This window comes from Dermacentor andersoni, chromosome 2 (genome assembly GCF_023375885.2).
Source record: "Dermacentor andersoni chromosome 2, qqDerAnde1_hic_scaffold, whole genome shotgun sequence".
In the NCBI taxonomy this organism is placed as follows: Eukaryota; Metazoa; Arthropoda; class Arachnida; order Ixodida; family Ixodidae; genus Dermacentor; species Dermacentor andersoni.
In genome coordinates, this window is record NC_092815.1 from 103,031,177 (window position 1) to 103,054,280 (window position 23,104).

Here is a 23,104-nt window from a genome sequence, read left to right on the forward strand (position 1 = left end):
ACACACGCAACGAACCACACTAACACTCGGAAACAACAACAATACACCATCTGGCAGTGGAACTGCCGGGGCTACAGGAGGAAGCGCGCTAATCTCCAGCAATTCATACGCAGCCGCGAGACGAAACCGGACATAATTCTTTTACAGGAGACAAACTATCCGGTCAAACTAGCTGGCTACAAAGCCATAGATGCGACCGCGACGGACAACAGGCAAAGAAGGAAACGGTCTACACCCCACGTGGCAGATGGCGCTGGGCCAGGGGTGGTGGTGTCGCGCCGGCCGTCGCCCCCGCCCCGCCCGTTGCCGGTCGCCGCCGTGCTCGTTCGGCGTAACGTCACTGTAGCGCAGCGCGAACTTCGCTCCGTAAAGATACCTCACGTATTCGTAGAAATAATTCCTAAGAGTGGCCGCGGACTCTTCGTCCTTAACGTGTACAGTAAACCCACGCTGCAGCACCGCTTCGGGGACCTGCTCCGGGGCGCGCGCGCGGCTTCCGGCGGCGAGCCTCTAGTTGTTGCGGGCGACTTTAATGCGCCCCACGGAGCCTGGGGCTACGCCCGAGAAACACCCAAAGGCAAACACCTTTGGGAAGACTCGCAAGACCAGGGGCTTGAACTGATCGCGAATCCCGCCGATCCTACACGCAGAGGGAACAGCGTGAGTGTCGACACGCTACCTGACCTCGCGTTCGTTTCGAATGTAACCACAGCGCACTGGCAAAACACGCAAGAAGATTTAGGAAGTGACCACATGCTGATCGAGATGACGATAGGCACGGGCCCGAGCGGTCGTGAGACTAACCCTGTAAGCAAAGGCCGTAAACTCAAACTTGTGAAGTGGGACACGTTCCGCAAGAAACGAGAAGAAGCGGGGCGAGGCGACGAGCCGATTACGGACATAGACAAGTGGACCGAGACGCTCAGAAGGGATGTAGACGCGGCAACGAGCGAAGTTCCGCCCGAGGCGAACCTTGAGATAATTGACAGCAGGCTGCTACACATGTGGGAAGCAAAGCGAGCAATTCTAAAGAGATGGAAATGTCAAAGACACAATAAGGCTTTGCGCAAACGCATAGCACAATTAGACAGAGAGATCGAAGAACACGCACTCCAGGTATCCAGGGCACAGTGGGAAGACACGTGCAACGGCCTCGAGAGGCAGATGGCCGGGGCGAGCGCTTGGCGCCTCTTTCGGCACCTATTAGATCCGGAGGAAACTAGGGCCGCTCAAGGCCACAAGACTCGTAGACTAGTAAGAGATTACAAAGGTGATAACTTCTTCGACGCAATACGTGATCGTTACTTTAAGAAGGCCGAAAGCATCCAACATGCTGAATACGACGGCGTCGCAAACGAGAAATTGGACGCGGAATTTAGCGAAGCAGAAATTCGGATAGCCCTGTTCGAACTAAACACCCGATCGGCGCCCGGCCCGGACCGGGTTACCAACAAGACTCTCCGTAACCTAGACGACGAGTCGATCTCCCGCCTCGCGACCTACGTCAACGAGTGCTGGCGAGGGGGCTCCCTTCCCGAAGCGTGGAAACGGGCCCGCGTTATCATGATTCCAAAACCCGGCAAGCAAGTTACCCTCGATAATCTAAGACCGATTTCGCTAACGTCTTGCGTTGGAAAAGTCATAGAACACGCAGTTCTCACCCGCGTGACCGACTTTCTCGAAGATCGTGACGCGTTCCCGCACACCATGCTAGGATTCCGCCGCAACCTCTCCTCACAGGACGTATTGCTTCAGCTTAAACACCAGATCGTAGACGACACTACCAGCTCCACTAAGGCAATCCTCGGCCTAGATATTAAAAAGGCCTTCGATAACGTTAAACACGAAGCAATCTTAAAAACAATTATAACGTTAGGACTTGGCCAAAGAACGTATAATTACGTTAGAGATTTCCTCGCGTGCAGGCGTGCATGCATCGTCGTTGGCGACGAGGAATCGCCGGAATTTGAGACGGGTCCGTCCGGCACGCCGCAAGGATCCGTCATATCCCCATTACTCTTTAATTTAGTTCTACTCGGTCTACCCGAGAAATTAACAGAAGTAGAAGGATTGCATCATAGTCTATACGCGGATGATATCACCCTCTGGGTTCCCGGGGGAGGATGTGATGGTCACGTCGAGCGAACGCTACAGGCAGGGGTAGATGCGGTCCAGAATTACTTGCGTGGAACGGGCCTCGAGTGCTCGGCTACCAAGTCCGAACTGTTAATCTACAAACCCACAAGGAGAGGTCGTAAAACCTTGAGCGACGAAGAACGGGAATACTCCAAAATACGTATTATATTGGCAGATGGTACTCCCGTACCGCACGTAGACAAAATTAGAATCCTGGGGTTACACCTGCAGGCAAATGGCCATAACGGAGAGACGGTGCGAAGACTTCGTCGTTCGGTAGATGACACGATCCGACTCTTGCGTCGCATCACGAATAGACGCAATGGTATGCGTGAAGACTGCGTGATCCGTCTCGTGCAGGCGTACGCGATAAGCCGCATAACGTATGTTGCCCCCTACCTTAAGTGGATAGGGTGCGAAAAAAACAAGGTCGAATGCATGACACGAAAGGTTTTTAAGAGGGCGGTCGGCGTTCCACTCAACGCGAGCACCGACAAGTTTCTGGAGCTCGGGCTTCACAACTCACTTGACGAGTTAATCGAGGCGCACGACATTGCGCAGTACGAACGATTATCTCATTCAAAGACAGGTCGATGCATCCTCGAGGCACTCGGCATCGCGTACCACACTCAGCATGGAGAAAAGATGGCGGTTCAGGCCTCGGTCCGCGACCGCCTGATCATCCCGCCGCTTCCCAAAAACATGCACCCGACGCACCACGCCGCGAGACGCAACAAACGAGCAAGAGACCTTCAGAAGAAGTTTGGCAACAGCAACGAGGCGGTGTACGTAGACGCTGCGCGATATGAAGGAGAGAAAAACGCACACGCGATCGCGGTTGTAGACCGCACGGGAAAGTGCCTCGCGAGCGCTACAGTGACCACGGGACACACGGAGGCGGCCGAAGAAGCCGCAATAGCCCTAGCACTGGCCACGGTGCCTAGTGCTGCGATCGTGATCAGCGACTCGCAGGCAGCAATCCGCGGCTTCGCGCGCGGTCGCGTCTCGCGGGAAGCGGTCCGCATACTCCAAATTTATGACGACGGCGACTCGTCATCGCCCTCGCAACCCCAAAATTCTACAGTCTTCCTCCTCTGGACCCCGGCACACACCGATGTCCCGCTCGCGGGCAACGAGGCGGCCCACGCCACGGCTCGAGGTCTCACACGCCGAGCCGCCGCAGATTATGTGGCCGCCGCCCCCGCCCCCGAGAGCGGGGCATCGGATCTGCCTGATCGGGACACTACAACAGAAATGCGGCAACAAGAATCACAATGGGCGTGGGGCGATCGCCTGACCACGTTCAGAGATCTCACCCAACACTACAGACTCCAAAGACGCACATTCCCGCCACCACACGACAGGTTAAATAGGAATGAGGCCGTAACATTACGCTTGCTCCAGACAGGCAGCTACCCTAGCCCCGCGGTCCTACATCACATCTACCCAGGTTTATATCCAACAGATGCCTGTAAAGCTTGCGGACAGCGAGCAACGCTGCGACATATGCTGTGGGAATGTGCCGGCAACCACGGTAATGGGACCACATCCGTTCGCGACGCGTCCGTAATCGCGGCCGTTACCACAGTACGGGAAGCCTCGAGCTCGCTTCTCCCCGACGCCGCCCCAGCTGCGGGGCCCGCCGGGGACCTTCTCCATCGGCGTCGCCACCGCTGGGAGGCGGCTCTGAAAAGTTCAGAGTTGGCAGACCAGCTCTGGGCCGTCCGGCAAGCCAAAGATGCCGCCCGAGTCCAAGGACTTGGAGCCGCCACCTGAGGCCACCACAACGAAACTGCCGGCCATTCATTAATAAAGTTTCTTCTCTCTCTCTCTCTCTCCTTGGCAGGTTTACGCGTCTTTATGCCGAATGGTGGGCGTTATTCATATTTGTACTAGTAAAGGTACCCCTCCTCGTTTGCATAGAAAAGTTACCTTGGGTTGCCTCCCCACCCCCATTCCCGAAAAAAAAATCCTGGGTACGTGCCTGCACCCATATTGCTTGTATCAGTTATTGTTGAATTGATACTACGTCTTTACTCGTTTTTTCATTGAAGATCATAACTCCCGATTTCTGTGAGCTGAATCTAAGGCCCACATTTGTCGCTACATTGCCACACATATTCACAAGTCACTGCAAATCCCTTGCAGTGTCCGCCAGTAACACTATGTCTTTCGCATGCATCAGCCCAGGGACCTTCTGCTGCACGCTTTACCCTTAACGCATGTAAGATACATCGAAACCTCATTAACTGCTTTCCAGTCGTCTTTCTATGCTCTCAACATAAAGCGTAAACAACAATAGAATGGGCCATGGCGGCCGCACTTCGATGGGGGCGAAATGCGAAAACACCCGTGTACTTAGATTTACGTGCACGTTAAAGAGCCCCAGGTCGTCCAAATTTCCAATGTCCACCACTACGGCGTGCCTCATAATGAGATCGTGGTTCTGGCACGTAAAACCCCATAATTTAATTTAATTTACTTAATTAACAACAAAGTGCATGTTTGCTTCAGTCCACGGTGAATTTCCGCTTGTTCTTTGCATTTCCGGCCTTTCCATACAGATGAATTGTGACCAACTCGCCCAACAAGACGTTCTTTTAAGTCACAGGGCGGCAGCGCCGTCTGGCGACGGAGAGGTAATACCAGTGCGCCCCTGAGGTCGAGTGGCGCGACCCGACCTCGAAGCCATGACGATACCAGAGCTCAGCGCGAACCTCCAAAGTCAAGGGCAGAGAGGCCGGTGGTTCCGGTAACCGTTCAGCACCAACGCAGCGCTCCCCAGACACGCCACGTGAAGCCACAGCGTGAAGCGGCAGCACAGCACTCCGATGGTTGCGGTTAGCGAGAAGCGCCGCCATCACAAAAAACGGCGCAATCGGCAGGAGGCGAGGGCAAATACTCACCCGGCGGCTCTTCCGCGATGGGATGCAGCAGGAGCAGGAGAAGCGCGCCCTGGGCGGCGGCTCGACGGCCTGGTAGCCGCGGTTCTCGTCGTCGTAGCGCTGCTGCTGCTGCTGAAGCAGCCGCTGCTGGGCGCGCAGCTGGTGCTTACGCCGCCGCCGGACCTTGCTCGGCATGGCGTACATGTAGTTGGAGAAGCGACGCCGAGAGTGGCGCACGATGGACACCCAGTCGATCATGGTGGACGCACCGCGGGGCACAGCCGCCGACGCGCTCGAGAAGAAGAGGCGACGACGACTCGCTTTGCTTCCGCTAAACTTCGGCCTCCTTCGCAGAAACAACACCAGCGCGGGCGCCCGTCTCACGTGTCACGCACAGACGCCGGCTCAACGCTCTCTCGCCCAGCGGTCGCTTTTGCTCGAACGAACCGAACACATTTCCGCTCGAGAAGACCGACGACACCTCGCGTACTTTTGCGCTGTTGCGGCAGCGGGATCCGATCGCAGATGCTGTCGCCGCTGTCTCGGCGGTCTCCCTCCGGGCGTCTCTTTTCAGCACGCGGCGTCCTCGGCGTCTCTCGCCGAGAAGTAGGGCGCACACTTCGGTGACACTTTTCTCGCCAAACAGGCAAAGAAAACTATATTCACCGTTTTCTTTCCTTTCTTTTCTTTTCTTCTGCCGCGCTTGCTTGAAGCGATGGCGAAGTTCTTGTTTGGCGCGCGAAAACAATCCGGCGAAGTTGTTGCCCAACGAGAAACAAGAGAGGGCTTCTCTTCTCACGCTCGGCCGTGCGTGCACTCGACACGGAAAATACTTCTTCCCAAAAGCGCGTCGTCGCCGTCACCTCCGCGCCGACGACCACGGTGCGAAGAACTCGCCGATGGTTCCGCTGGTGCTCGTGCGGCCGCTTCTCCGGCTAACATGACGGGGGAAGGCAAGGCGCCGTCGGAGGGCGTCCGACGGGGGCTCCGAAGCCCCTGCTCCAAGACACATGCGGTGCGCCGCTTATACTGCGCGTAGCACGGGGAGCCAAGAAATTCGCGGGAACAACAGCGACCAGACCGGGACGGAAGCTTAGTCCATGCAAAGAAATGTGCAGAGGACAGCTAGGCGAGCCGCGAGCGACAGTTATAAAAGCGGCGGCACCGCACAAACTGGCGCCTGACGAATCGAAGGAAACGTGACGGTGGGGGGACGCAACGCAAATCGACGCAGCAGGAAGCGGCTGGCGAACGGCGATAGCTCTGACAGGTGGATCCAAAGTTGTCAATTCCTAAGGCCGACGGAAGAAGTGGACCGAGCCAATCGTGAAGCGTGAAACGAGCACTCCACTGTGATCTCGGGACTACGTCGGCCGACTCAGCAACGCCGATAACTTTCGAAACACTAAGTGACAGGCCAGTCGGCGGGATAACGTCCGTCAAGAAATGAGCAAGAAAGCATCACCTGGTCGTGGAGAGGGAACTTTAACAACGAGCGGCCTTTCCTTCCTACTCTTTTCCTTAAGACAGCGTATGGAGTTCAAGAGAATGCAGCGTGTAGCCGAAAAGTAAATGTAACATACCCAGTGATTGTCATCGTCTCGGAGGAGGACGCCATTGAAGCGCCTTGCGAGACAGACGCTCTCAAAGTGAGGACAGAGGGGAGACGCAGACACGGCGCACGCGCCAATGAGAAAGAAAAACTCTTGTCGCAGCCGGACTGACGTAGTTTAGGCGATGACGAAACTTCGATTTAAAACAAAGCGAAAAAAAGAACTCTTACGGACTGACGTCGTTTAAACGATGACGAAATTTCGATTTAAAACAAAGCGAAATAAAGACCTTTTACAACGTTAGGCGCGACAGAAGCCAGGGCGCGCTTACGATACGTCGCCGGCTACGCGAAGCTCGGTGGATCTCTCATAAGTCGGGGCATATATTTGCATTTAATTAAAAGAGCGCTGTCACAGCGCCTGGCGGAGCGAAGCGCAGGTATCTCGGCACAGGAGTGCGCGTCATCAGGCCAGTAGCGCCGTAGCGCAAATGCCGAGCGGAATTCGGGAGCCGCGAGGATTAATTATTGCCAGCGCAGCAGTTATGCGACGCCAATGTTTCCGAGAATGAGCGCTCACTAGCACAAAGCGAGGTTAAGCTGAAAGCAGTAATGTGGCATGATCGCAGTACAGTGAGGACGAAACGAGCGGTTGTTGGGAACGATGTTCAGCTGAAACCCTACTATCATCGAACAACAGTAAGAACGGAACATGTTGATTGAGGATCGTGCAAAGAAAGGACTTGCGATGATCTTTTTGCAGCCGAATTCACCGTGCACACACCAAACTACGACGTCAGGGCTAAAAGCGATACCCATATGAAGCCCCTTCGGGCGAAGTTTTACTGTTAACGACAGCACACAGAGGCTGCAACCGGCAAACAAAAGGACTTACAAGTCGCAACAAAAATATTCGTAACACCCGACACTTAAGAAAAATCCCCGGCAAACAAGAAATGAGTGTAGCGGAGGAGTTAGCGAGCCTGTACAACTTTCGGTTTGGAGGGACCTGTTGCGACGAATTGGTAACTGTCCTCTGCAGGTGAACAGTGCACAAAACCGAGCTCGGAACCGCGAACCACAGCACAAAGTCAAAGCCAAAGCCAGCGGGCGAGTAGCAAGGAGAGAAGCCCGGAATCCGGCTTTTGCAGCGCGGCAAGCACGCGCGCGTAAGCAGGAAAAGCGCCCAGAGTAGCACTGTAGCAGCTGACGAGGCCGTCGCCAGCGACGAGACAATAGATTACGGCAGAGGAGGGGCTCTCGGGGGTCCCTTATTTTTAGGGTGCCTCGGCGAAACAACGGCGACGACCGGCGCGCCGAAGGGCGACGCCACGCTACGGGCCAACAACAAAGTCGTCCGAAATAGGAACGACTCCCTCCGAGCGAGTTTTAAACAAGGACGGAGGCTTCTCAGAAGCCACACCCACGAGGGGAAGAGGGGGCCGCTAAGCAAAGGCGACAGACTGACAGCTCCCGCGTCGCCGCAACCACCACCTCTGCGCGCGTCCGGGCCGTCTGCTCAACCCACGGAGGACAGGCGCGCGGCGCTCTCTCGCAAGTCACCACGCTGCCTGGCAAGAAAGGTAAGTTTCTAGGAACGCGCGCGCGCAACGGGCCCTGTCCGAATCGCTACCTCAACAGTCACTCGGCACGCTGCCTAACTGCGGAGGGCAAATGGTTCAAGGCCAACCGCCCGGTGACCACCTGGTTACCGAAACTGGTCTCGAGCCCCGCTATGGACGCACGAGAAAACCAAAAAAAGAGAGGGTGGAGGTGGCAACCCAGTGCTGCTGGCAGTCTCGGCAACTACGCGGACACACTCACTCGCACCGAAAGTGGTACGCGCGCACACACACGTACACACACAACGCGCACACACCAAAGCGGCCGATGGCACGCGAAGCCACGTGGGTGGCCCACCGAGCGACGACGACAGCTGCTCCTCTTCCTGCGTCACACGCGGCGATAACTCCGCCGCTCGGCGTCCTTTTCGACGGACCGCTGGCGACGGACACGTTTGTCACTGCGCAGCCACAAACGCGGGCAAAGGAAACAGCCGCGTACGCACTGCCTTATTGCGTTCACCCGCAGCCGAGTCCGCACGAAGAAGGTAAACACAGCCGGCCGATCACTCCCACGCACGGGCACGATATTCGGCGTGCCACGGCACTCGCCGCAGCGGATCCACGGGATGAGTTGTCCGAACAGCGCCGATCAAAGCGTAAATGGGGGACGACGACGTGTTCGTTTCGTTCGTTCGCGTTGCCGCCGCCGAGAAAAAGAGGAAGAAAACGCGCGCGCGCGAGCAACTCCAGCCGCGCGCTCCCGTCGCAGCAGCAGAGATCGCAGCAGCAGGCGGCCGACGACGCGCACCGTCGTACGTCACGATGCGGCCACGCCGAGCAACACAGCCGCCTCCGGGAGACCCCGGTCAGGGCTCGAGGGACGGCGCTTTCGACGCCAGCGCCCCGCGTCACAGCCACGGGCGCTTCCGGAAATACTCACAATCCCCCTCCCCATACCTCTCCGCTCCCTCTCGCCCTCGTCTGCCGGGGCCCCAGAAGATGGAGACGAGACGTCTCCGCAAGGCCCGCCAGCCTAGATACGTGTGTGATGCACGCGAAATCGCATGCTAAGTGACATGTTCAATCACAACATCCGTTCCTTTTCTTTTTCTTTTTTTTAGACCCGCGCAGCTCATTAGCAGCCACATGAAGGAAAGCTTTTCATGCAGGAGAGAAGGCAGTCACAGGTCGCTACCAATCTGGAACCGCTCTCCGATCAGTTTTTTTATAAGGAAGCGAGGGCTGAAGTTTCTGCTTTCAAAATGTTGGCCCGCAATACACTGAGCCTACTTGACATCTCTACGGACACTTCACTGCATCCTCTCCTTTTAAACTCTCGAGCACAACAGGCCTGCACAAGCGGCTGTAGCCTGAACTGGTGTTCGTTTTGCTACAAAGGACACTGCGCTGCGATAGTGACCGGATGTGATCACGTGCCTGTGCTCCTTGTATTTCTCTCTCCACTCCCTTATCTTTTTACCTCCCGCTCCCTCGTTAGGTAGCAAACCGTATTTTCCTTTAGGTTGACCTCCCTGCATTTCCCCTTTCTGTTTCTCTATCCTTGCTCTCTCTTTCTCTCTCTCCCTCTCTCTTTCTCTCTCTCTCTATCTCTGTCTCTTTCTCTCTCTCTCTCTCTAGCACTTGCTACATGTTTGCTACTTACAGCATCCGTGGCCCGCTTTTAAAGAGAACGTTGTGTTAGCGCGAAGGGACGTCGCATTTAACTCCCTAGACAGGGGTTAAGCGCGAACGCGCCTCCGTCGATATTCGTGGGGTAGTTCAGGGCGAGTTACAATAACCGCCATTGAAACTGGCGCCAATGAAGAGCGTGGCATCTGTGTGAATTATAAAATAAAGATAAGCAAGAAAGCCAACGAAGGAAGAACCGGATCAGTTACGAGACGGATACCACAGCGAACATCGTGCGGTCGAACTTTACTGCGTCTTGCGCGGTTTCCACAACCTGGTGGTGAAGATATATTTCGCGGAGCAGAAAAAAAAAGAAACATGCCTCTGCCTATGACTGGAAAGACGCGCGTGAGTTCCGTAACATCCAGCACGCTCGTTGAAAGAGCACTAAATCTTCCTTACTGCATTTGTAAATTCTAGGGCACAAAGAGCGAGCCTTCAAAAAGAGTTTCTCCCTCTTGCTACTCGCTCGGCTTGGCGGTCCCTACGTGGGACTAGCCGGGTGGCGCGGGGTCTCCCCTGCATCTTCTCTCGACCGAAATAAAGCTTTCACTCATTCACTCTTGCTACTCCGCCTCATCATCATCATAATTCTTCCTCTTCTTTTGTGCGTGCAGTGGTTCAACAAGCAGGCTAAGCGCCTTCAATACCTAGCTGTTTCGCTACAATAGCCACAGCAGTGTACACTGCTGAGGTTCGAGGTATTTCGGAAAGTAGCAAACGTGGAACAGAAACTATACAAACAAACAAAACAAAACAGGAAAGCGCGCTACGGCCGACACACACCTGTTGAAACGAAGTCAACAGTCTCGCAACAGCGCGCGGCGCTTCGGATGCTAAGACGAAACGTGAAAAAACGAAGGCGTTGCTGCTGCAGCGGCAGCAGTGCAGCAAATACGCGCACGAGGCTCCTCTTTCGCCTACATAAGACGGCTGTCGCGAGCATTTTGCTCGGTCGCATAATCGCGCTTTCCCCCTCCTTGGCAAGGCGCCCGCCCCGCTTCCCCTATCGAACGGCCCCTAATAACCGCCACCAGCCTCCTCGCACCCCCCTGCAACTCGCCCGTTCGCCAGCGGTTCTTCGCTGCGCGCGGACGGAGTGCAAACACGGGGGCACGAAAGGCGAGGACGGCGCCACACACAACGGCCCGGGGCAAATCTCGCCGGCTCGAGGGCGCCTCGCGCGAAAGCGGGAGCGCTCCTTCACTGCCGTCAACGCAGCAGGCAAGGAGAACAGGACAGTGCGAAGCGTGCTGCGCCCGTTGTCTCGCTGCCACTGCCCCCCCCCCCCCCTCGCCTCCCCGTCTGTCCCACTTCCCCCTACACTCTTCGCCCGCCCGAGGAACAGCCAGATCAACCGTCTACCCAGACGAGTGTTTCGTCATCCCGTCTCTACTTGGACTTCGCACGTTCGTCGCGTCGCCACTTACGAGCGCCTTGACGTGCACGGCAAACAAACAAGGATGGACGGCGCGCCAATCGGTGCGCAGGAGCCGGAGTGAAGCGCGTCACAAGTGCGAGGCAGTGAAGACTGGTCGACAGCGCAGAAAGACGAATGATGATAGAGACGAGAGGGAAACACGGTGGAGGAGACAATGCCAAACTGCGCAGCAGGGGGCAAGGCAACGCGTACGTGCGCCGGTGCAGAGCGTGGAATGCAGCGATTTGATTGCACTGCTGAACCCACTGCCGCGACTGGAGGCCGCTGCGTCGGTGCGGTCGACGCCGAAGCCGCAGCAATGGTGTTTGGTCGGCAATGCCTTAATCACTCGAGAAGTTCACGCCAACGCACGATGTATGTCGTAGCCCTCGCGTTCCGCAACCGTCACTGGCGACGGAGGGTGCATTGAGAAGCGCTGACCTGACCGCCATAGCTACACAGAATGCGGTTTTTCGCGGTGTCACGATATTCAGCGAACTAAAGGAGCAATGCGCCAGCCTTCGTTAGCTTGGGGACCACACAAGCGAACGCATATTGGCGGGCAAAAAAATACACACGCCATGGCGGAAGAAAGCAGTAACTCCTAGCTGCGTCGTATAAAGTTCAAGTAGCTCAGTCACAAGTCCGAAATCGCACCCTACTTCACCCAGTTTTCGGCGGAGATGCGCGCAGCTGAGACCAGTGACAATATTAAACAAGAGTGGCTTCACTGTTTGGCAGACAAACGTTATACAAAATAAAGAAATAAAGGTTGTTCCGCATACAATGAGCGCGATATATTTCAGTTACACTTTTTTACAGAGTGCTCGACGTTACACCTAAAATGACGAAACATCAAGTGAATGAAGCTGCGTACAACGTAGCTTCATTCACTCAAGGAGGGGGTATACGCATGAGGGGAGAGACGAAGTGAGAAAGTCCAGGAGTCCTAATAGAAAGGGCACACGTGGCTTGGCAGGCGGTTAATGGAATCGCTTCGCCCCACATCGACAGCGGCCTCAATTAACGCTCGCAGGCGTAAGCTGTTTCGATGTGACCTACGCGAACAGGCGCACAATGCTAACGAACTTCCAGCGCTTCATCCAACTATTTTTCAACTTTTTCTTTCTTTTTGTGAAACGAGCATATTCAGAGGTTACTGGTTTCTTTTTTTTTTCTGTTTATTTCTTTTTATCATGCACGCTCAAATCTGTGTGCGGAGACCGAAGCTGCACTTTCTCTTCTTGTTGCAAAATCACGAGCACTTATCGTTCCTTAATCCAGTTATACTGCACTTAACGCTTGTGCTTAGCGGTCCTTTAGTGCTATGCGAATGGACAGCTAGGATGACAGCAACCGCAGTCAAGAACGCAGCTGGGATCCAACTCTCACCTTGAAGAAGAAAAAAAACATTCTTTTTTCCGTTGTTCGTAGCTAGCATTATGTTTGGCCTCTCACGCGCTTCGTTCGTCCTCCATGAGACGCACTTGCCTTCTGTTTACTCTCTCACTCATAGCTTCCTTTGGTTTTGGTTTTCTTCGGTCTCGCATCTTCTTTTTTTTCTTCCGCCAGGGAACTAATCAATTTCCACTGAAAATAAGGTAAATCGTATTACCACTTTGCACTGCACCATCTCGTTCGGAAAGGTAGTAGCTAGGTGGTAAAATAAAACTGATATTTCTTGCTCTCTCGTTGCCATCGGGTCCGATTCAGTAAGGCGGATTCTCACCATAAGCAGACACTCGTGTCCAAACTTCAGTTTGGCACACAACTACCTTACCTACTTTCAGTTGGCCATTTCCGGATCGGCGTTTGCATCCGAAGCGGACGCCCGCAAATACGCGCTTAAAACAAGCTCACTCCTTTCCAACGACAGCATCAGTTACCCAGTACGTTCTTTGCCGCAATACACAACAGCCTAAGGAGAAGCACGCTTTACAGAACAAATCGGGAAAACACGAACTAGGCGGCATTTGGGAATGAAATACGTAACGAAGTTGCTTTTCTCACCCGCTCCAACTCAACGTTTTCCTTGCAAGAGCAAACCAGTGCCTGCAGTAAGCACCTTCGCGTAGCCACCCGTGATTTTAAAGCCTTTATTAGATTACTTTGTATTCGAAAAACTTTCAGAGCTGGATTGTGTAGCTTGTCAAATAAGACGCACAAGCAGCTCCAACACGTGCATTATTGTTAAATGACATCTGGGTGTATCCACAATTGACTATCACGACTCAAAACTAGGCACAGTAAGAAGGAGCGATAGGGTGATAAATAAACAAGTAAGAAAATAATACAACGTGCCGCGCTTCGCCCCTTGCGCTCCAGATCGAGGATTTTACTATTTATCGTCGACCGGTTGTGTTTCACAAAGGCACCAAAAGCCTACAGAAAGAGAGAGAAAGGGCAGGCTCCAAATGATACCCTACACTCCCAGATTCGCTCAGATGTTCAAGACGAGCGCCACACTAACAGCAAGTAGGCTCCAACTCAGCCTCGCCATTCGCTCTGAAAAATAAACGCGAATAACGCGTGTGCGTATCACCGCGGCACGTTCCGTTTACTTTCCGATCCCCGGCTACCGGCCCCCTTCATCCGGCCGAGAGCCGCGCGCTGCATAGTACATCACCCTGGCCACCCGAACGGCGATGGACGTCGGGCCGGCTCCAAGCGCGTGGCTTCCCAGTTATTTCCGTCGCCTTATCAGCTGCGTTCTTCCTGCTTTCCTTTTTTTTTTAACACGCCTGACCACCCCAACGGGGATATATGACCAGCAGCGTATTTTCTTCACGCAGTGGCCGAACTATTTTAACCACAGCTGCCGGCGGGGAGCCTTAAGGGAACAAACAATTTGGCAAGAAACGGCGCTGGCGCCTTTCGCTAACCAGGAACGAGCAGCGGTGGCAGGTTTCCTTTTCGTGACTGCGCTACCATGACCGATGAGCACTGCAAACAAACAACAAACGCAAAAAAGAAAACGCGCCGATTCGCTCCAACACGAGAAGCCGAACGCTGTCGGGCCAAACAGCCACGCTGTCCAGTTTAATGCGCGCTCCGTCTGCGCGCTGCTTGTTATTAGAAAACAATATTATAAACCTAAACGACGTAACGCAATAGCGAAGACAAGAGGAATGCTTCGAGAGAAACGAAAATGCTATAGGGACTGTATACACGTTGGCTATGACAGCACATCGCGAAAACGCTGACGAACGAAGAAGGGCAACAGCTCGCAGTTCGTGCGAGCGCTATAGTCACTGCCAGAAGCACCTGCAGCGTTGGGCAATCGAATGACGCGACGACTTAGGCGTGCCATAGATTACTTCTGATACCACCACCACCACCACCACCACCACCACCACCACCACCACCACCATCATCATCATCATCATCATCCTCATCATCATCCTCATCATCATCCCAAGATGAAGAACCTCCTCCCATGCCGCCCAAACCGGAAACACAAAAATAGCGCCAAATCCTGAAAGAAAAAAAACTCAACTGGGAAAACACGATTCCTTCACAATAACCATCTTGAATTTTATCTCCTGATTGGCAAATACTATTATAACAAACATAATTATTTCCTTTCAGCTGGCGCTTGTCCTATCGTACAAGGATAGAAACGAAAGACCACGCTTTACCAAAACGGCACTGCCGACAAGCGCCCAATACGCCTGAGAACACAGGTGCATCGCAGGGAAAGTATGAACACCGGCGATAAAAGAAGCGAGGCTGCCGGTGACGCCGTAATGCGAGCACATTATTCTTGGGAAGAGCAAACTTCTCGGCCAATCTTGACAACAAAAAGTGCCAACGGAGACGACGCGTGAACGAGTGCTTACCGGCCTCTGCGAGACACGAGAGATGAAGTGTCTGTCGGACCTGGCTCCAGCACGGCAGCTATACAGCGGAGGGTCGACGCTCCCACATCGGACACCTATATCGTAAATTACCGCGCCACACTGCGTCGTTTCCCGCGACCGCTGGAGACGCGTCGCTATGGCAAACGAGGCAGCCGCGTGTTTCCGATTCGGTGACGCTACACTGTGTAGCTTTCTGTATACTCGCAGCCCATGCCACCGCTGCCACTTGGCCCATTGAGGAGCGGATTCTTTCTCTTTCAATTTCTTTTTTCTTTCTGCTCTTCTAAACACTACCGTGTAAAGATATCTAAAAATACAATTTGTATAATTTAAGTCACAATCCTTTAGACACTACAAACTCGGGCACTCTGGCACACTTCTTCGAATCACAGGTATTCGTGGCCATATGATGATGATGATGATGATGATGATGATGATGATGATGATGATGATGATGATGATGATGATGATGATGATGATGCTGCTGATGATGATGATGATGATGATGATGATGATGATGATGATGATGATGATGATGATGATGATGATGATGATGATGATAGCAGGCGAAGCATTCGAAGTCACGTCCGGACATTATAGATTAAATTTGGGGTTGTCGCAACAAGCTATCTCTCCCTCTCTCTCACTTTTAACGGTTTAAATCGTTAGCACCTCCCTAAATAAATAATAAAGGTACATTCCCAACTTTCACCGCTGCCTTAATGTGATCGAAGCTGACACTTCGAGCGAACAGAGACGGTCGTTATTATTGGTGGTATATAGCACCGTTACACTCACATGCAAGTACACAGCACACCTCTCACATTTCTCGAGATTCAATTCACTTCCTTTTTTTTCTTTTCTCTTTTTTTTTGCATGCCTATACGCTTTGGCACAGCGGTGCAAGCGAGTTCAAGGAGCCGTGCGCATCTAACCCTGTTCCTCAGACAGTATAGCGAGACACCCAAGTTCGCGGGTCACGCAAGCGACATCTGGACAAGAGCTCTCATCCGAGCCGCTCGTTTACTCTTGAGCTTTATCCGAGTGCAGCGATAATCGCTCTACTGCCAACTTTCACAAGAGGGGCAGCAAAGGGAGGAGATTAGGCCGCGGATGGAGAACTAATGCAGCTGTATTAACGAAGTCGGCACACGTAGAAATGCGGGCTGCAGCCGATCGTCGTGTTTCGCGCGGCGTCAGCATGAGAGCAAAGTGGGCAGAACGAAAAAAAAAAAAAGAAATGAGGGAACTCGAGAACAGTAACCAGATGGTGCACGGCCGAACGAAGGAGGATCTCGCAGCCCGAGAGAGAAAGACCCACGGCCCCCTTTTTTTTCTGTTTCCTGGTCGAAAGCGAGGAAAAACAAAATAATCGCCTAAACGCGCGCTGGCTTTAGACAGGCGTCATCGTGGGCGACAGCTGTCTAAAACAGAACTTCGCGTCGCCGTTACCATCCGCAACACATGCGTTTTCGTAAGAGGGAAGTGCAAAGGACGCCACAAAGCCGTTTCCTTTATTCTGTGACGGCGCCGCATAGCCGCACGCTATTCGCGATGTGTACGTAGAACAGGTAGCTTTAGCTATCCCGTGCGCGACCAAAGCAGACGGAGCTTTGGTGTCGTCGCAGTTATCCGCGCAAGGCGTCGTGTCTCACAATATGCCGACATCGCACATTCATAACATCGAAAGCGGGTGAACAACAGGCTACGTGTCGACACGGCGACCTAAAGGGGCAAGGAGGGGGGATAACGCCGCGTGCACTGGTAAACAGCAGCAGGCATCAGAAGCAGCGGCAAGCGTCACAAGCAGCGGCAACAGCGCCGGCGGCGACTGGCCGGCCACGACACATCTGCGGCGACCGGAACGCGCTCCTCGCCCTCGCCGCAGCCCGGGCTGACACTCCGACCGAGAGACTCCTCGTTGCCATGGCGACGAGACGCGCCCAGAATCTAGGGAGGTGCTGGCCGCACGCGAGGACAGGGTCGAGAATAGGCGTGGACACAACGGAAAACTCTGGAGGCTTCCGTCGTCTCAGCATGTCTTAAGGTGTATTTCTCCCCACTGACCCGCGTTCGACGCCGCTGTTGTTGTTCGGACGCCTAAACAGGCTTTTCATATCTATGCAACGACGTCGCCCGCGCTTGTCATTTTATCTTTACTCTATTGCAGGTATTACAAACAGAGTACGACCAAGCATATGCGAGCGCGTCGGATCGTTGCCACATATGCCCCAATGAAAAACATAGCACTGTGACCTGGCAAATGGCAAAAGATGTTATTCAAGTCTACTGCGAATTCAGTGCAGTTCCACCCGCAGAGTTTTCTCAAACGTTTGTGCAGCACTGTTTAGCATGATGGAAAGATAAAGCAGTTACATTTTCAGTCCCATTGAAATATATATCATCGTAACCAAAACCACAAATATTGCTTGGGGGATACAAGAATGCCTCAGTACGCGTGCTTAACTTATAAACAATTGTAAGACTCGACTATCAAACAGTTATTTTTTTTATAATAAGTCATGAGTGCCTCTCCTGCCAACCATGTAAAGAAGAAAGTGCACTGAAGTATTTGAGTGCCTGCTACACATTCAAGAGCTTTCAAAGGCAGAAGTTTTCTTCTTTCTTTTTCAGGGGGAGCGATACCTCATTACCTGTTTTGCAGTGACACTTGTAACATTGAGCACGGTAACAAGCAAGCATATGCAAACTGCCAACTGCAGTGCCACCGAATTTCCTTACAGACATGTGGAATTTTCTTATGAAGTTATTCACTGTAACACGTACACATATAATGTACATGGAACAAAGCAGAGAGTTATCGTTTCCCAAGGCCTTGTCGTTCAGCGCACACTCGCATAACTGTGACGTTATGTGAGAAAAAGGTGCTCCGAGTCAAATGAGTTCGCTATACAAGATATAACTGATAGAAATGTGGACTTTTCTAAACATAACATTTGCAATTATGACTGGTCTTTCCTATAAGAAATAAGTGATGTAAATGTCGCATATTCCAAATTTATTTCTGCATTACCACAAACTTACAGCACACATTTCCCTTTATAATAGATTAGGCAAACTAAAAAGATAAGAAAGCCCTGGATCACACAGGAACTATTCAATATGATAAAACACAAAGATAAACGGCACCACAGATTTCTTACTACGTGCTCGCCTGAGGTGCTGACACTGTTTAAAAAGTATAGAAACAAACTAAATACGGAATTCAGATGCACTAAGAATGCTTATCACGACCGTCTGTTTGCAGACGCCACGAGTAAACATCCTGACACCTTGTGGAGCATTATCAATAAGGTTTTTTGGTAGCAAAAAGCATTCTACTTCACCAGACAAGACAATCTACAATAAAAATGAAATCTCAGGTTTAGCACTTGTAAACCATTTCAATAAGTACTTTGCAAGTATAACCATGCCACAGCAAGCACAGCAAACTCCACCTGATATGTCATCATTTCTTTCCATGGCAAACAGTTTATTTTAAATTCCCACTAATGAAGCTGAAGTATTTACCACTTCTATGAACCTTAAATATAATAAAACTCTTGACACTGATGATATACAGATAAAACTTATAAAGTATGTTTTAGATTACATCACTCCAGCTTTAATGCATATCTTTGATCTAGCTTTATAGTTTGGGATGTTTCTAGAAAAAATGAAAATGAGTAGGGTAACTGTACTCTTTAGAGGACGCAACAAAAACAATGTGTCAAATTACCGACATATCTCAATCCTTCCAGTATTTTCCAAAGGATTAGAAAAGCTCACTTTTTCTCGCGTGTAAAATTTTTTCAGCAGACAAAACATTCCATCTAGTGCTCAGTTTGGCATTCATAAAGGCAGCTCAATGGAAACTGCTTTGCTCACACTCGACGAACATATACTAAATAATACAGAAAGAAATCTCTTCACCTTGGCACTATTAACTGATTTTAGCAAGGCATTCGATTGTATAAACAATAAAATTTTGCTATGGAAGTTATCACAGAATAGAGGTACTCCATTAATGTTATTTGAGTCTTAACTTACTGATCAGAAACAATCAGTATGCATAAAACACGTGAAGTCATGTTTTCTTCCTTTACTAAATGGTGTGCCACAAGGGAGCATACTAGGTCTTTTGTTTTTTAACCTCTACATTAACGACATTATAAATATTGATACAACTGTAAAATTTATTGTATACACCAATGACACTACTCTTCTTATTTCTGGTCTAAATTCACAAAAATTAATGGGAAAATGTAACGATCTACTCACTAAGCTATCTGAATGTTCAATTGCCAAATGCCTAAAGATAAGCCCATTGAAAACTAATGTTATTTCTCTCAAAAATAAAGCTCCTACTAGTAATCAAACTTTAGTGTGTGCTGGTAAAGAACTGAAAATTCTTGATGAACATAAAATATTAGACATCACTTTTTCTTCGCACTTTACTTGGGATAAACATATTGAAGATATCTGAAAAAAAAAACTGTCTGCTATCACAGGTGTTTGGTCTCGATGTCGGTGTCTTCTCCCACCCAAAGCAAAACTGAAAATTTATTATGCCTTATTTTCTTCCCATTTAAATTACTGTAGCTTAGTGTGGGCGACCACAGGAAATACGAATATTATGAAAATCCTTTTTTTGCAGAAGAAGATGATTTGATACATTGACAACATGGATTTTCCGGAGACAACACGGCCAGCTTTCTTAAAGTATAAAATCATCAAAATAGAATATTTCTATACTTTTCGCCTTCTAAATTCTTTTTACTTCTCAAGTATTGCCTTCAAAAATTTCCTAGTGTCTACTGCATCTTTGACACCAAAATCCATTTCTGCCAATATGAGAAATAGTGATATATGGTATGTTCCGTGGTTTCATAATAAATACAGCCTACAGTCACTACAACATAATCTGCCATAAACTTTAAATAAATATCAAGGTATAAATACTTCCTCATCCAAGGAACTTCGAATACATTTTGTAAACATGTGATGACCGATTGTTTATTGTTTATCAGAGCCAATTGTGTTACCTTTTTGTAAAACTTACATACATACATTTCTTTCTTCTGATGTATCAAATATATTTTCTTTTAGTCCATACCTTATTTTCAGTCTTATTTTCGTTGGGATGCCCACTATGACTTAACAATGACTATATGACAACTACATGACTAAATGACAACTATTAGATTTAAAGACAGGGTATCAAGGAAAGGGAACCGCAGTCGAGGACAGCAGAAGATTAGGTGCAGTGATGAAATTAGGAAATTCAAGGCGAAAGTTGGAATCAGCTAGCACAAGACAGGGGTAATTGGAGATCGCTGGGAGAGGCTTTTGTCCTGCAGTGGGCATAAAAATAGGCTGATGAAGATGATGACATCGATGTCACGACAATTCTGAAATAATCATAATATATGACACCAGCATGACAACAACGGGATAATGGCACTGGCATGACAGCGGTGGAATGACCCAAAGTATGACAACTGTATGATGACGATGGCACGGCGACAATGGAATGACAATGCTATGACTATGACTGCATGACGACAACATGGCGTTGCTGTAATGATGACCATTGAGCAACCACAATGGCACAACAATGAAAGTATGATGAGTGCATGACACTGACATGGCAAAGCTGGAATGATGATGATCATCTAAAGCAAGTGATTCTGTGGGCAGCCATCATGTTTGATGGACAGTCAGAAATTGTGTCATTCCAGAGGAGGCGAAACTGAAGAAGAAAACTTATCTGGAAAGCATCCTGAAAAAGAAGCTTCACCCTTGGACAATGAAGCGAGCACTTTTCAAACAAAGAATTTGTCTTTCAACAAAACTCTGTGCCTTCCTACAAAGCCAAGACAGTGGAGGAGTGGTGCAGAAACATATTTCCTTATTTCATTGCTGCACAGGATCGCCCTTCAAACTCACCTGATCTCAATTCGATAGACTATGCTGCATGGAGGTATTCAGAGAGCAAGGCCTGCAGCACCCCCCATCACAATCTGACGTTCCCCAAGATTTCACTCATGAAGGAATGGTTCAAAATTCCCAATGACTAAATCAATTCTGTAGTAAACGCTTTCCCAAGCATCTAAGGGCTTGTGCTGCAGCTAAAGGGGGGAATTCTTGAAATGCGACATGCATATATTGTTGTTTTGTTTATGTCGAAGCATAGCCATAACGTCTTTGCTTTTTCATAAATGTTATGTTTTTGATGGTTCAATAAAGATGATCTAGAACGTTTGATGCACATGGTACATGATTACCTTTCTCTACTACAGTATTGACATCCTGTAGCCTCCAAAGTAGATCCCCACACATCCCCACTCTGTTTGAATGGCACACGAAACCCTACAAAAACTGCCATATGCAAATAGTGAGCAATTGCTCAGTAGTTAGCACATTGAGCTCCTAACTGCATATTACCACAAGGCCCGAGTTCAATCCCCAGTATCGGTAGTGGACAAAGACACGGACCCTTCACCATAAGGTCAAGATGAGAAGGCGGATTGATAACGATACATTAAAGGGGCCCTGAAACACTTTTCTAATTAATCATAAAATGACCTTACTATTAAATTACATCGCCTCATGAATCTCCTGCCACAACTTTTTTTATCTTTCAAGTATATGCAAGCAAGACATAGTTAATGCACCGATGAGTGGCTTTCTCGCTCATTTCATCTCCACTGGTGCACTGGAAACTACACAGATACAGAGGGGAGAAGCCAAAGGGGCAAAGCTCCACCCACTAGATCAGCATCTCTGCAGCGAGAGGGCTCGTCATGGCACACCGTGATGGCCACGGTAGACTACACTATACAGCATGCCGCTGCTACCTCAGAAGCCAAATGCAGTAGATGCAGCTACACGTAACTGTCATGTGTAGACCGGCAATGCACCGACAGTGCACTTTTCAGTCTTTTTGAGATCGTAGATGTAGTATATATTTTTCATTTGTTTAACTCAAGATTATCAATTATACTATTACTGAGAATGTTCTCGCAATAGCTCTTGCTGGGTCCAGCTGCTTGCAATGATGCTGCATGACGACAATGAGGAGGCGAGAGCAAGCAATCTTTCACCGTTCTTGTTTTTTTGGCAAGAGACTGTAAATTCCCTGATGCATGCAGTGCTATAATATTTGGCTCACATGATAACTGGTGTGAAACACCAGATGCGCAACAATCACAGAAAGAAGACGAGAAAGAAAAGGCTCACATGTTCGCAAGAACCTCTTGTACATATTGGCAATGTTCTCTTACCATGTTCAAAAGATGTTAGAATCCCTTTATTTACAACACGATGACAACGGCAGTGACGCATGATGACGATGGCAAAACGAAAAGTACAGGTGGACAGATAGGCATAGCAAACCCAGTTTAGAGTTTTAAATACTGTTGCTGTAAAACAGAGTGCACAGTTAAGGCATACGTATTTGTGTGAAGTGATGCGAGACAACTTACTTCACCACAATGTTTCAACACTGCACGTCAACTCATGCAATCCTTTCACAACTTCCTGCATCAAAATTAAAAGTGCAACTGTTTACTTAGGAATAAAAGCATAGTTGTTCCTAGCGTTCTGAGATACTAGAAAGCTTTAATATAACATAAAACACTTGGGTTAGCAGTGCGCCTGCGACGCAGCACTGACATCTAGTTTGTGCACTGCGTGACACCAACTAGTCCTTTAGAATAGTGCAACGGAGCGGAACATTAACGCTGACGGAAACATATACAGTGCCATCTAGATATATATAACAGAGCAATGGAAATTCAAAACCATGCGAAATGTCAAGCTAATCCAATGCTGAATATGCAAGTGAGTCCCTAAGTCTGTGAAACGCACATGCATCATGCCCAAAGCATCAACCACACTTTACTTTGTCTTACTGCAGAAAACACGAGATCTCTCAGCTTGATTTGTGGCTGCATCCTTTGGAACAAGCGAATGAACTAAAAACTAGATACAAG

General features: G+C 50.1%; 1 protein-coding gene across 5 annotated transcripts in view; it reads right to left on the reverse strand.

The window, feature by feature from the left end:
* Positions 1 to 23,104, reverse strand: part of dlg1 (MAGUK family member discs large 1) — a 735,259-nt gene that overhangs the window by 672,677 nt on the left and 39,478 nt on the right. Inside the window, exon 1 of one of the 5 annotated variants that reach the window (XM_055076709.2) lies at positions 5,043 to 7,658. The exons of the other annotated variants lie outside the window; for them this stretch is intronic. Coding sequence (XP_054932684.1) covers positions 5,043 to 5,279 — 237 coding nt within the window. The 5' untranslated portion in view covers positions 5,280 to 7,658. Of the gene's footprint in view, positions 1 to 5,042; positions 7,659 to 23,104 lie in introns of those variants that run through there. 5 annotated transcript variants of the gene reach the window in all.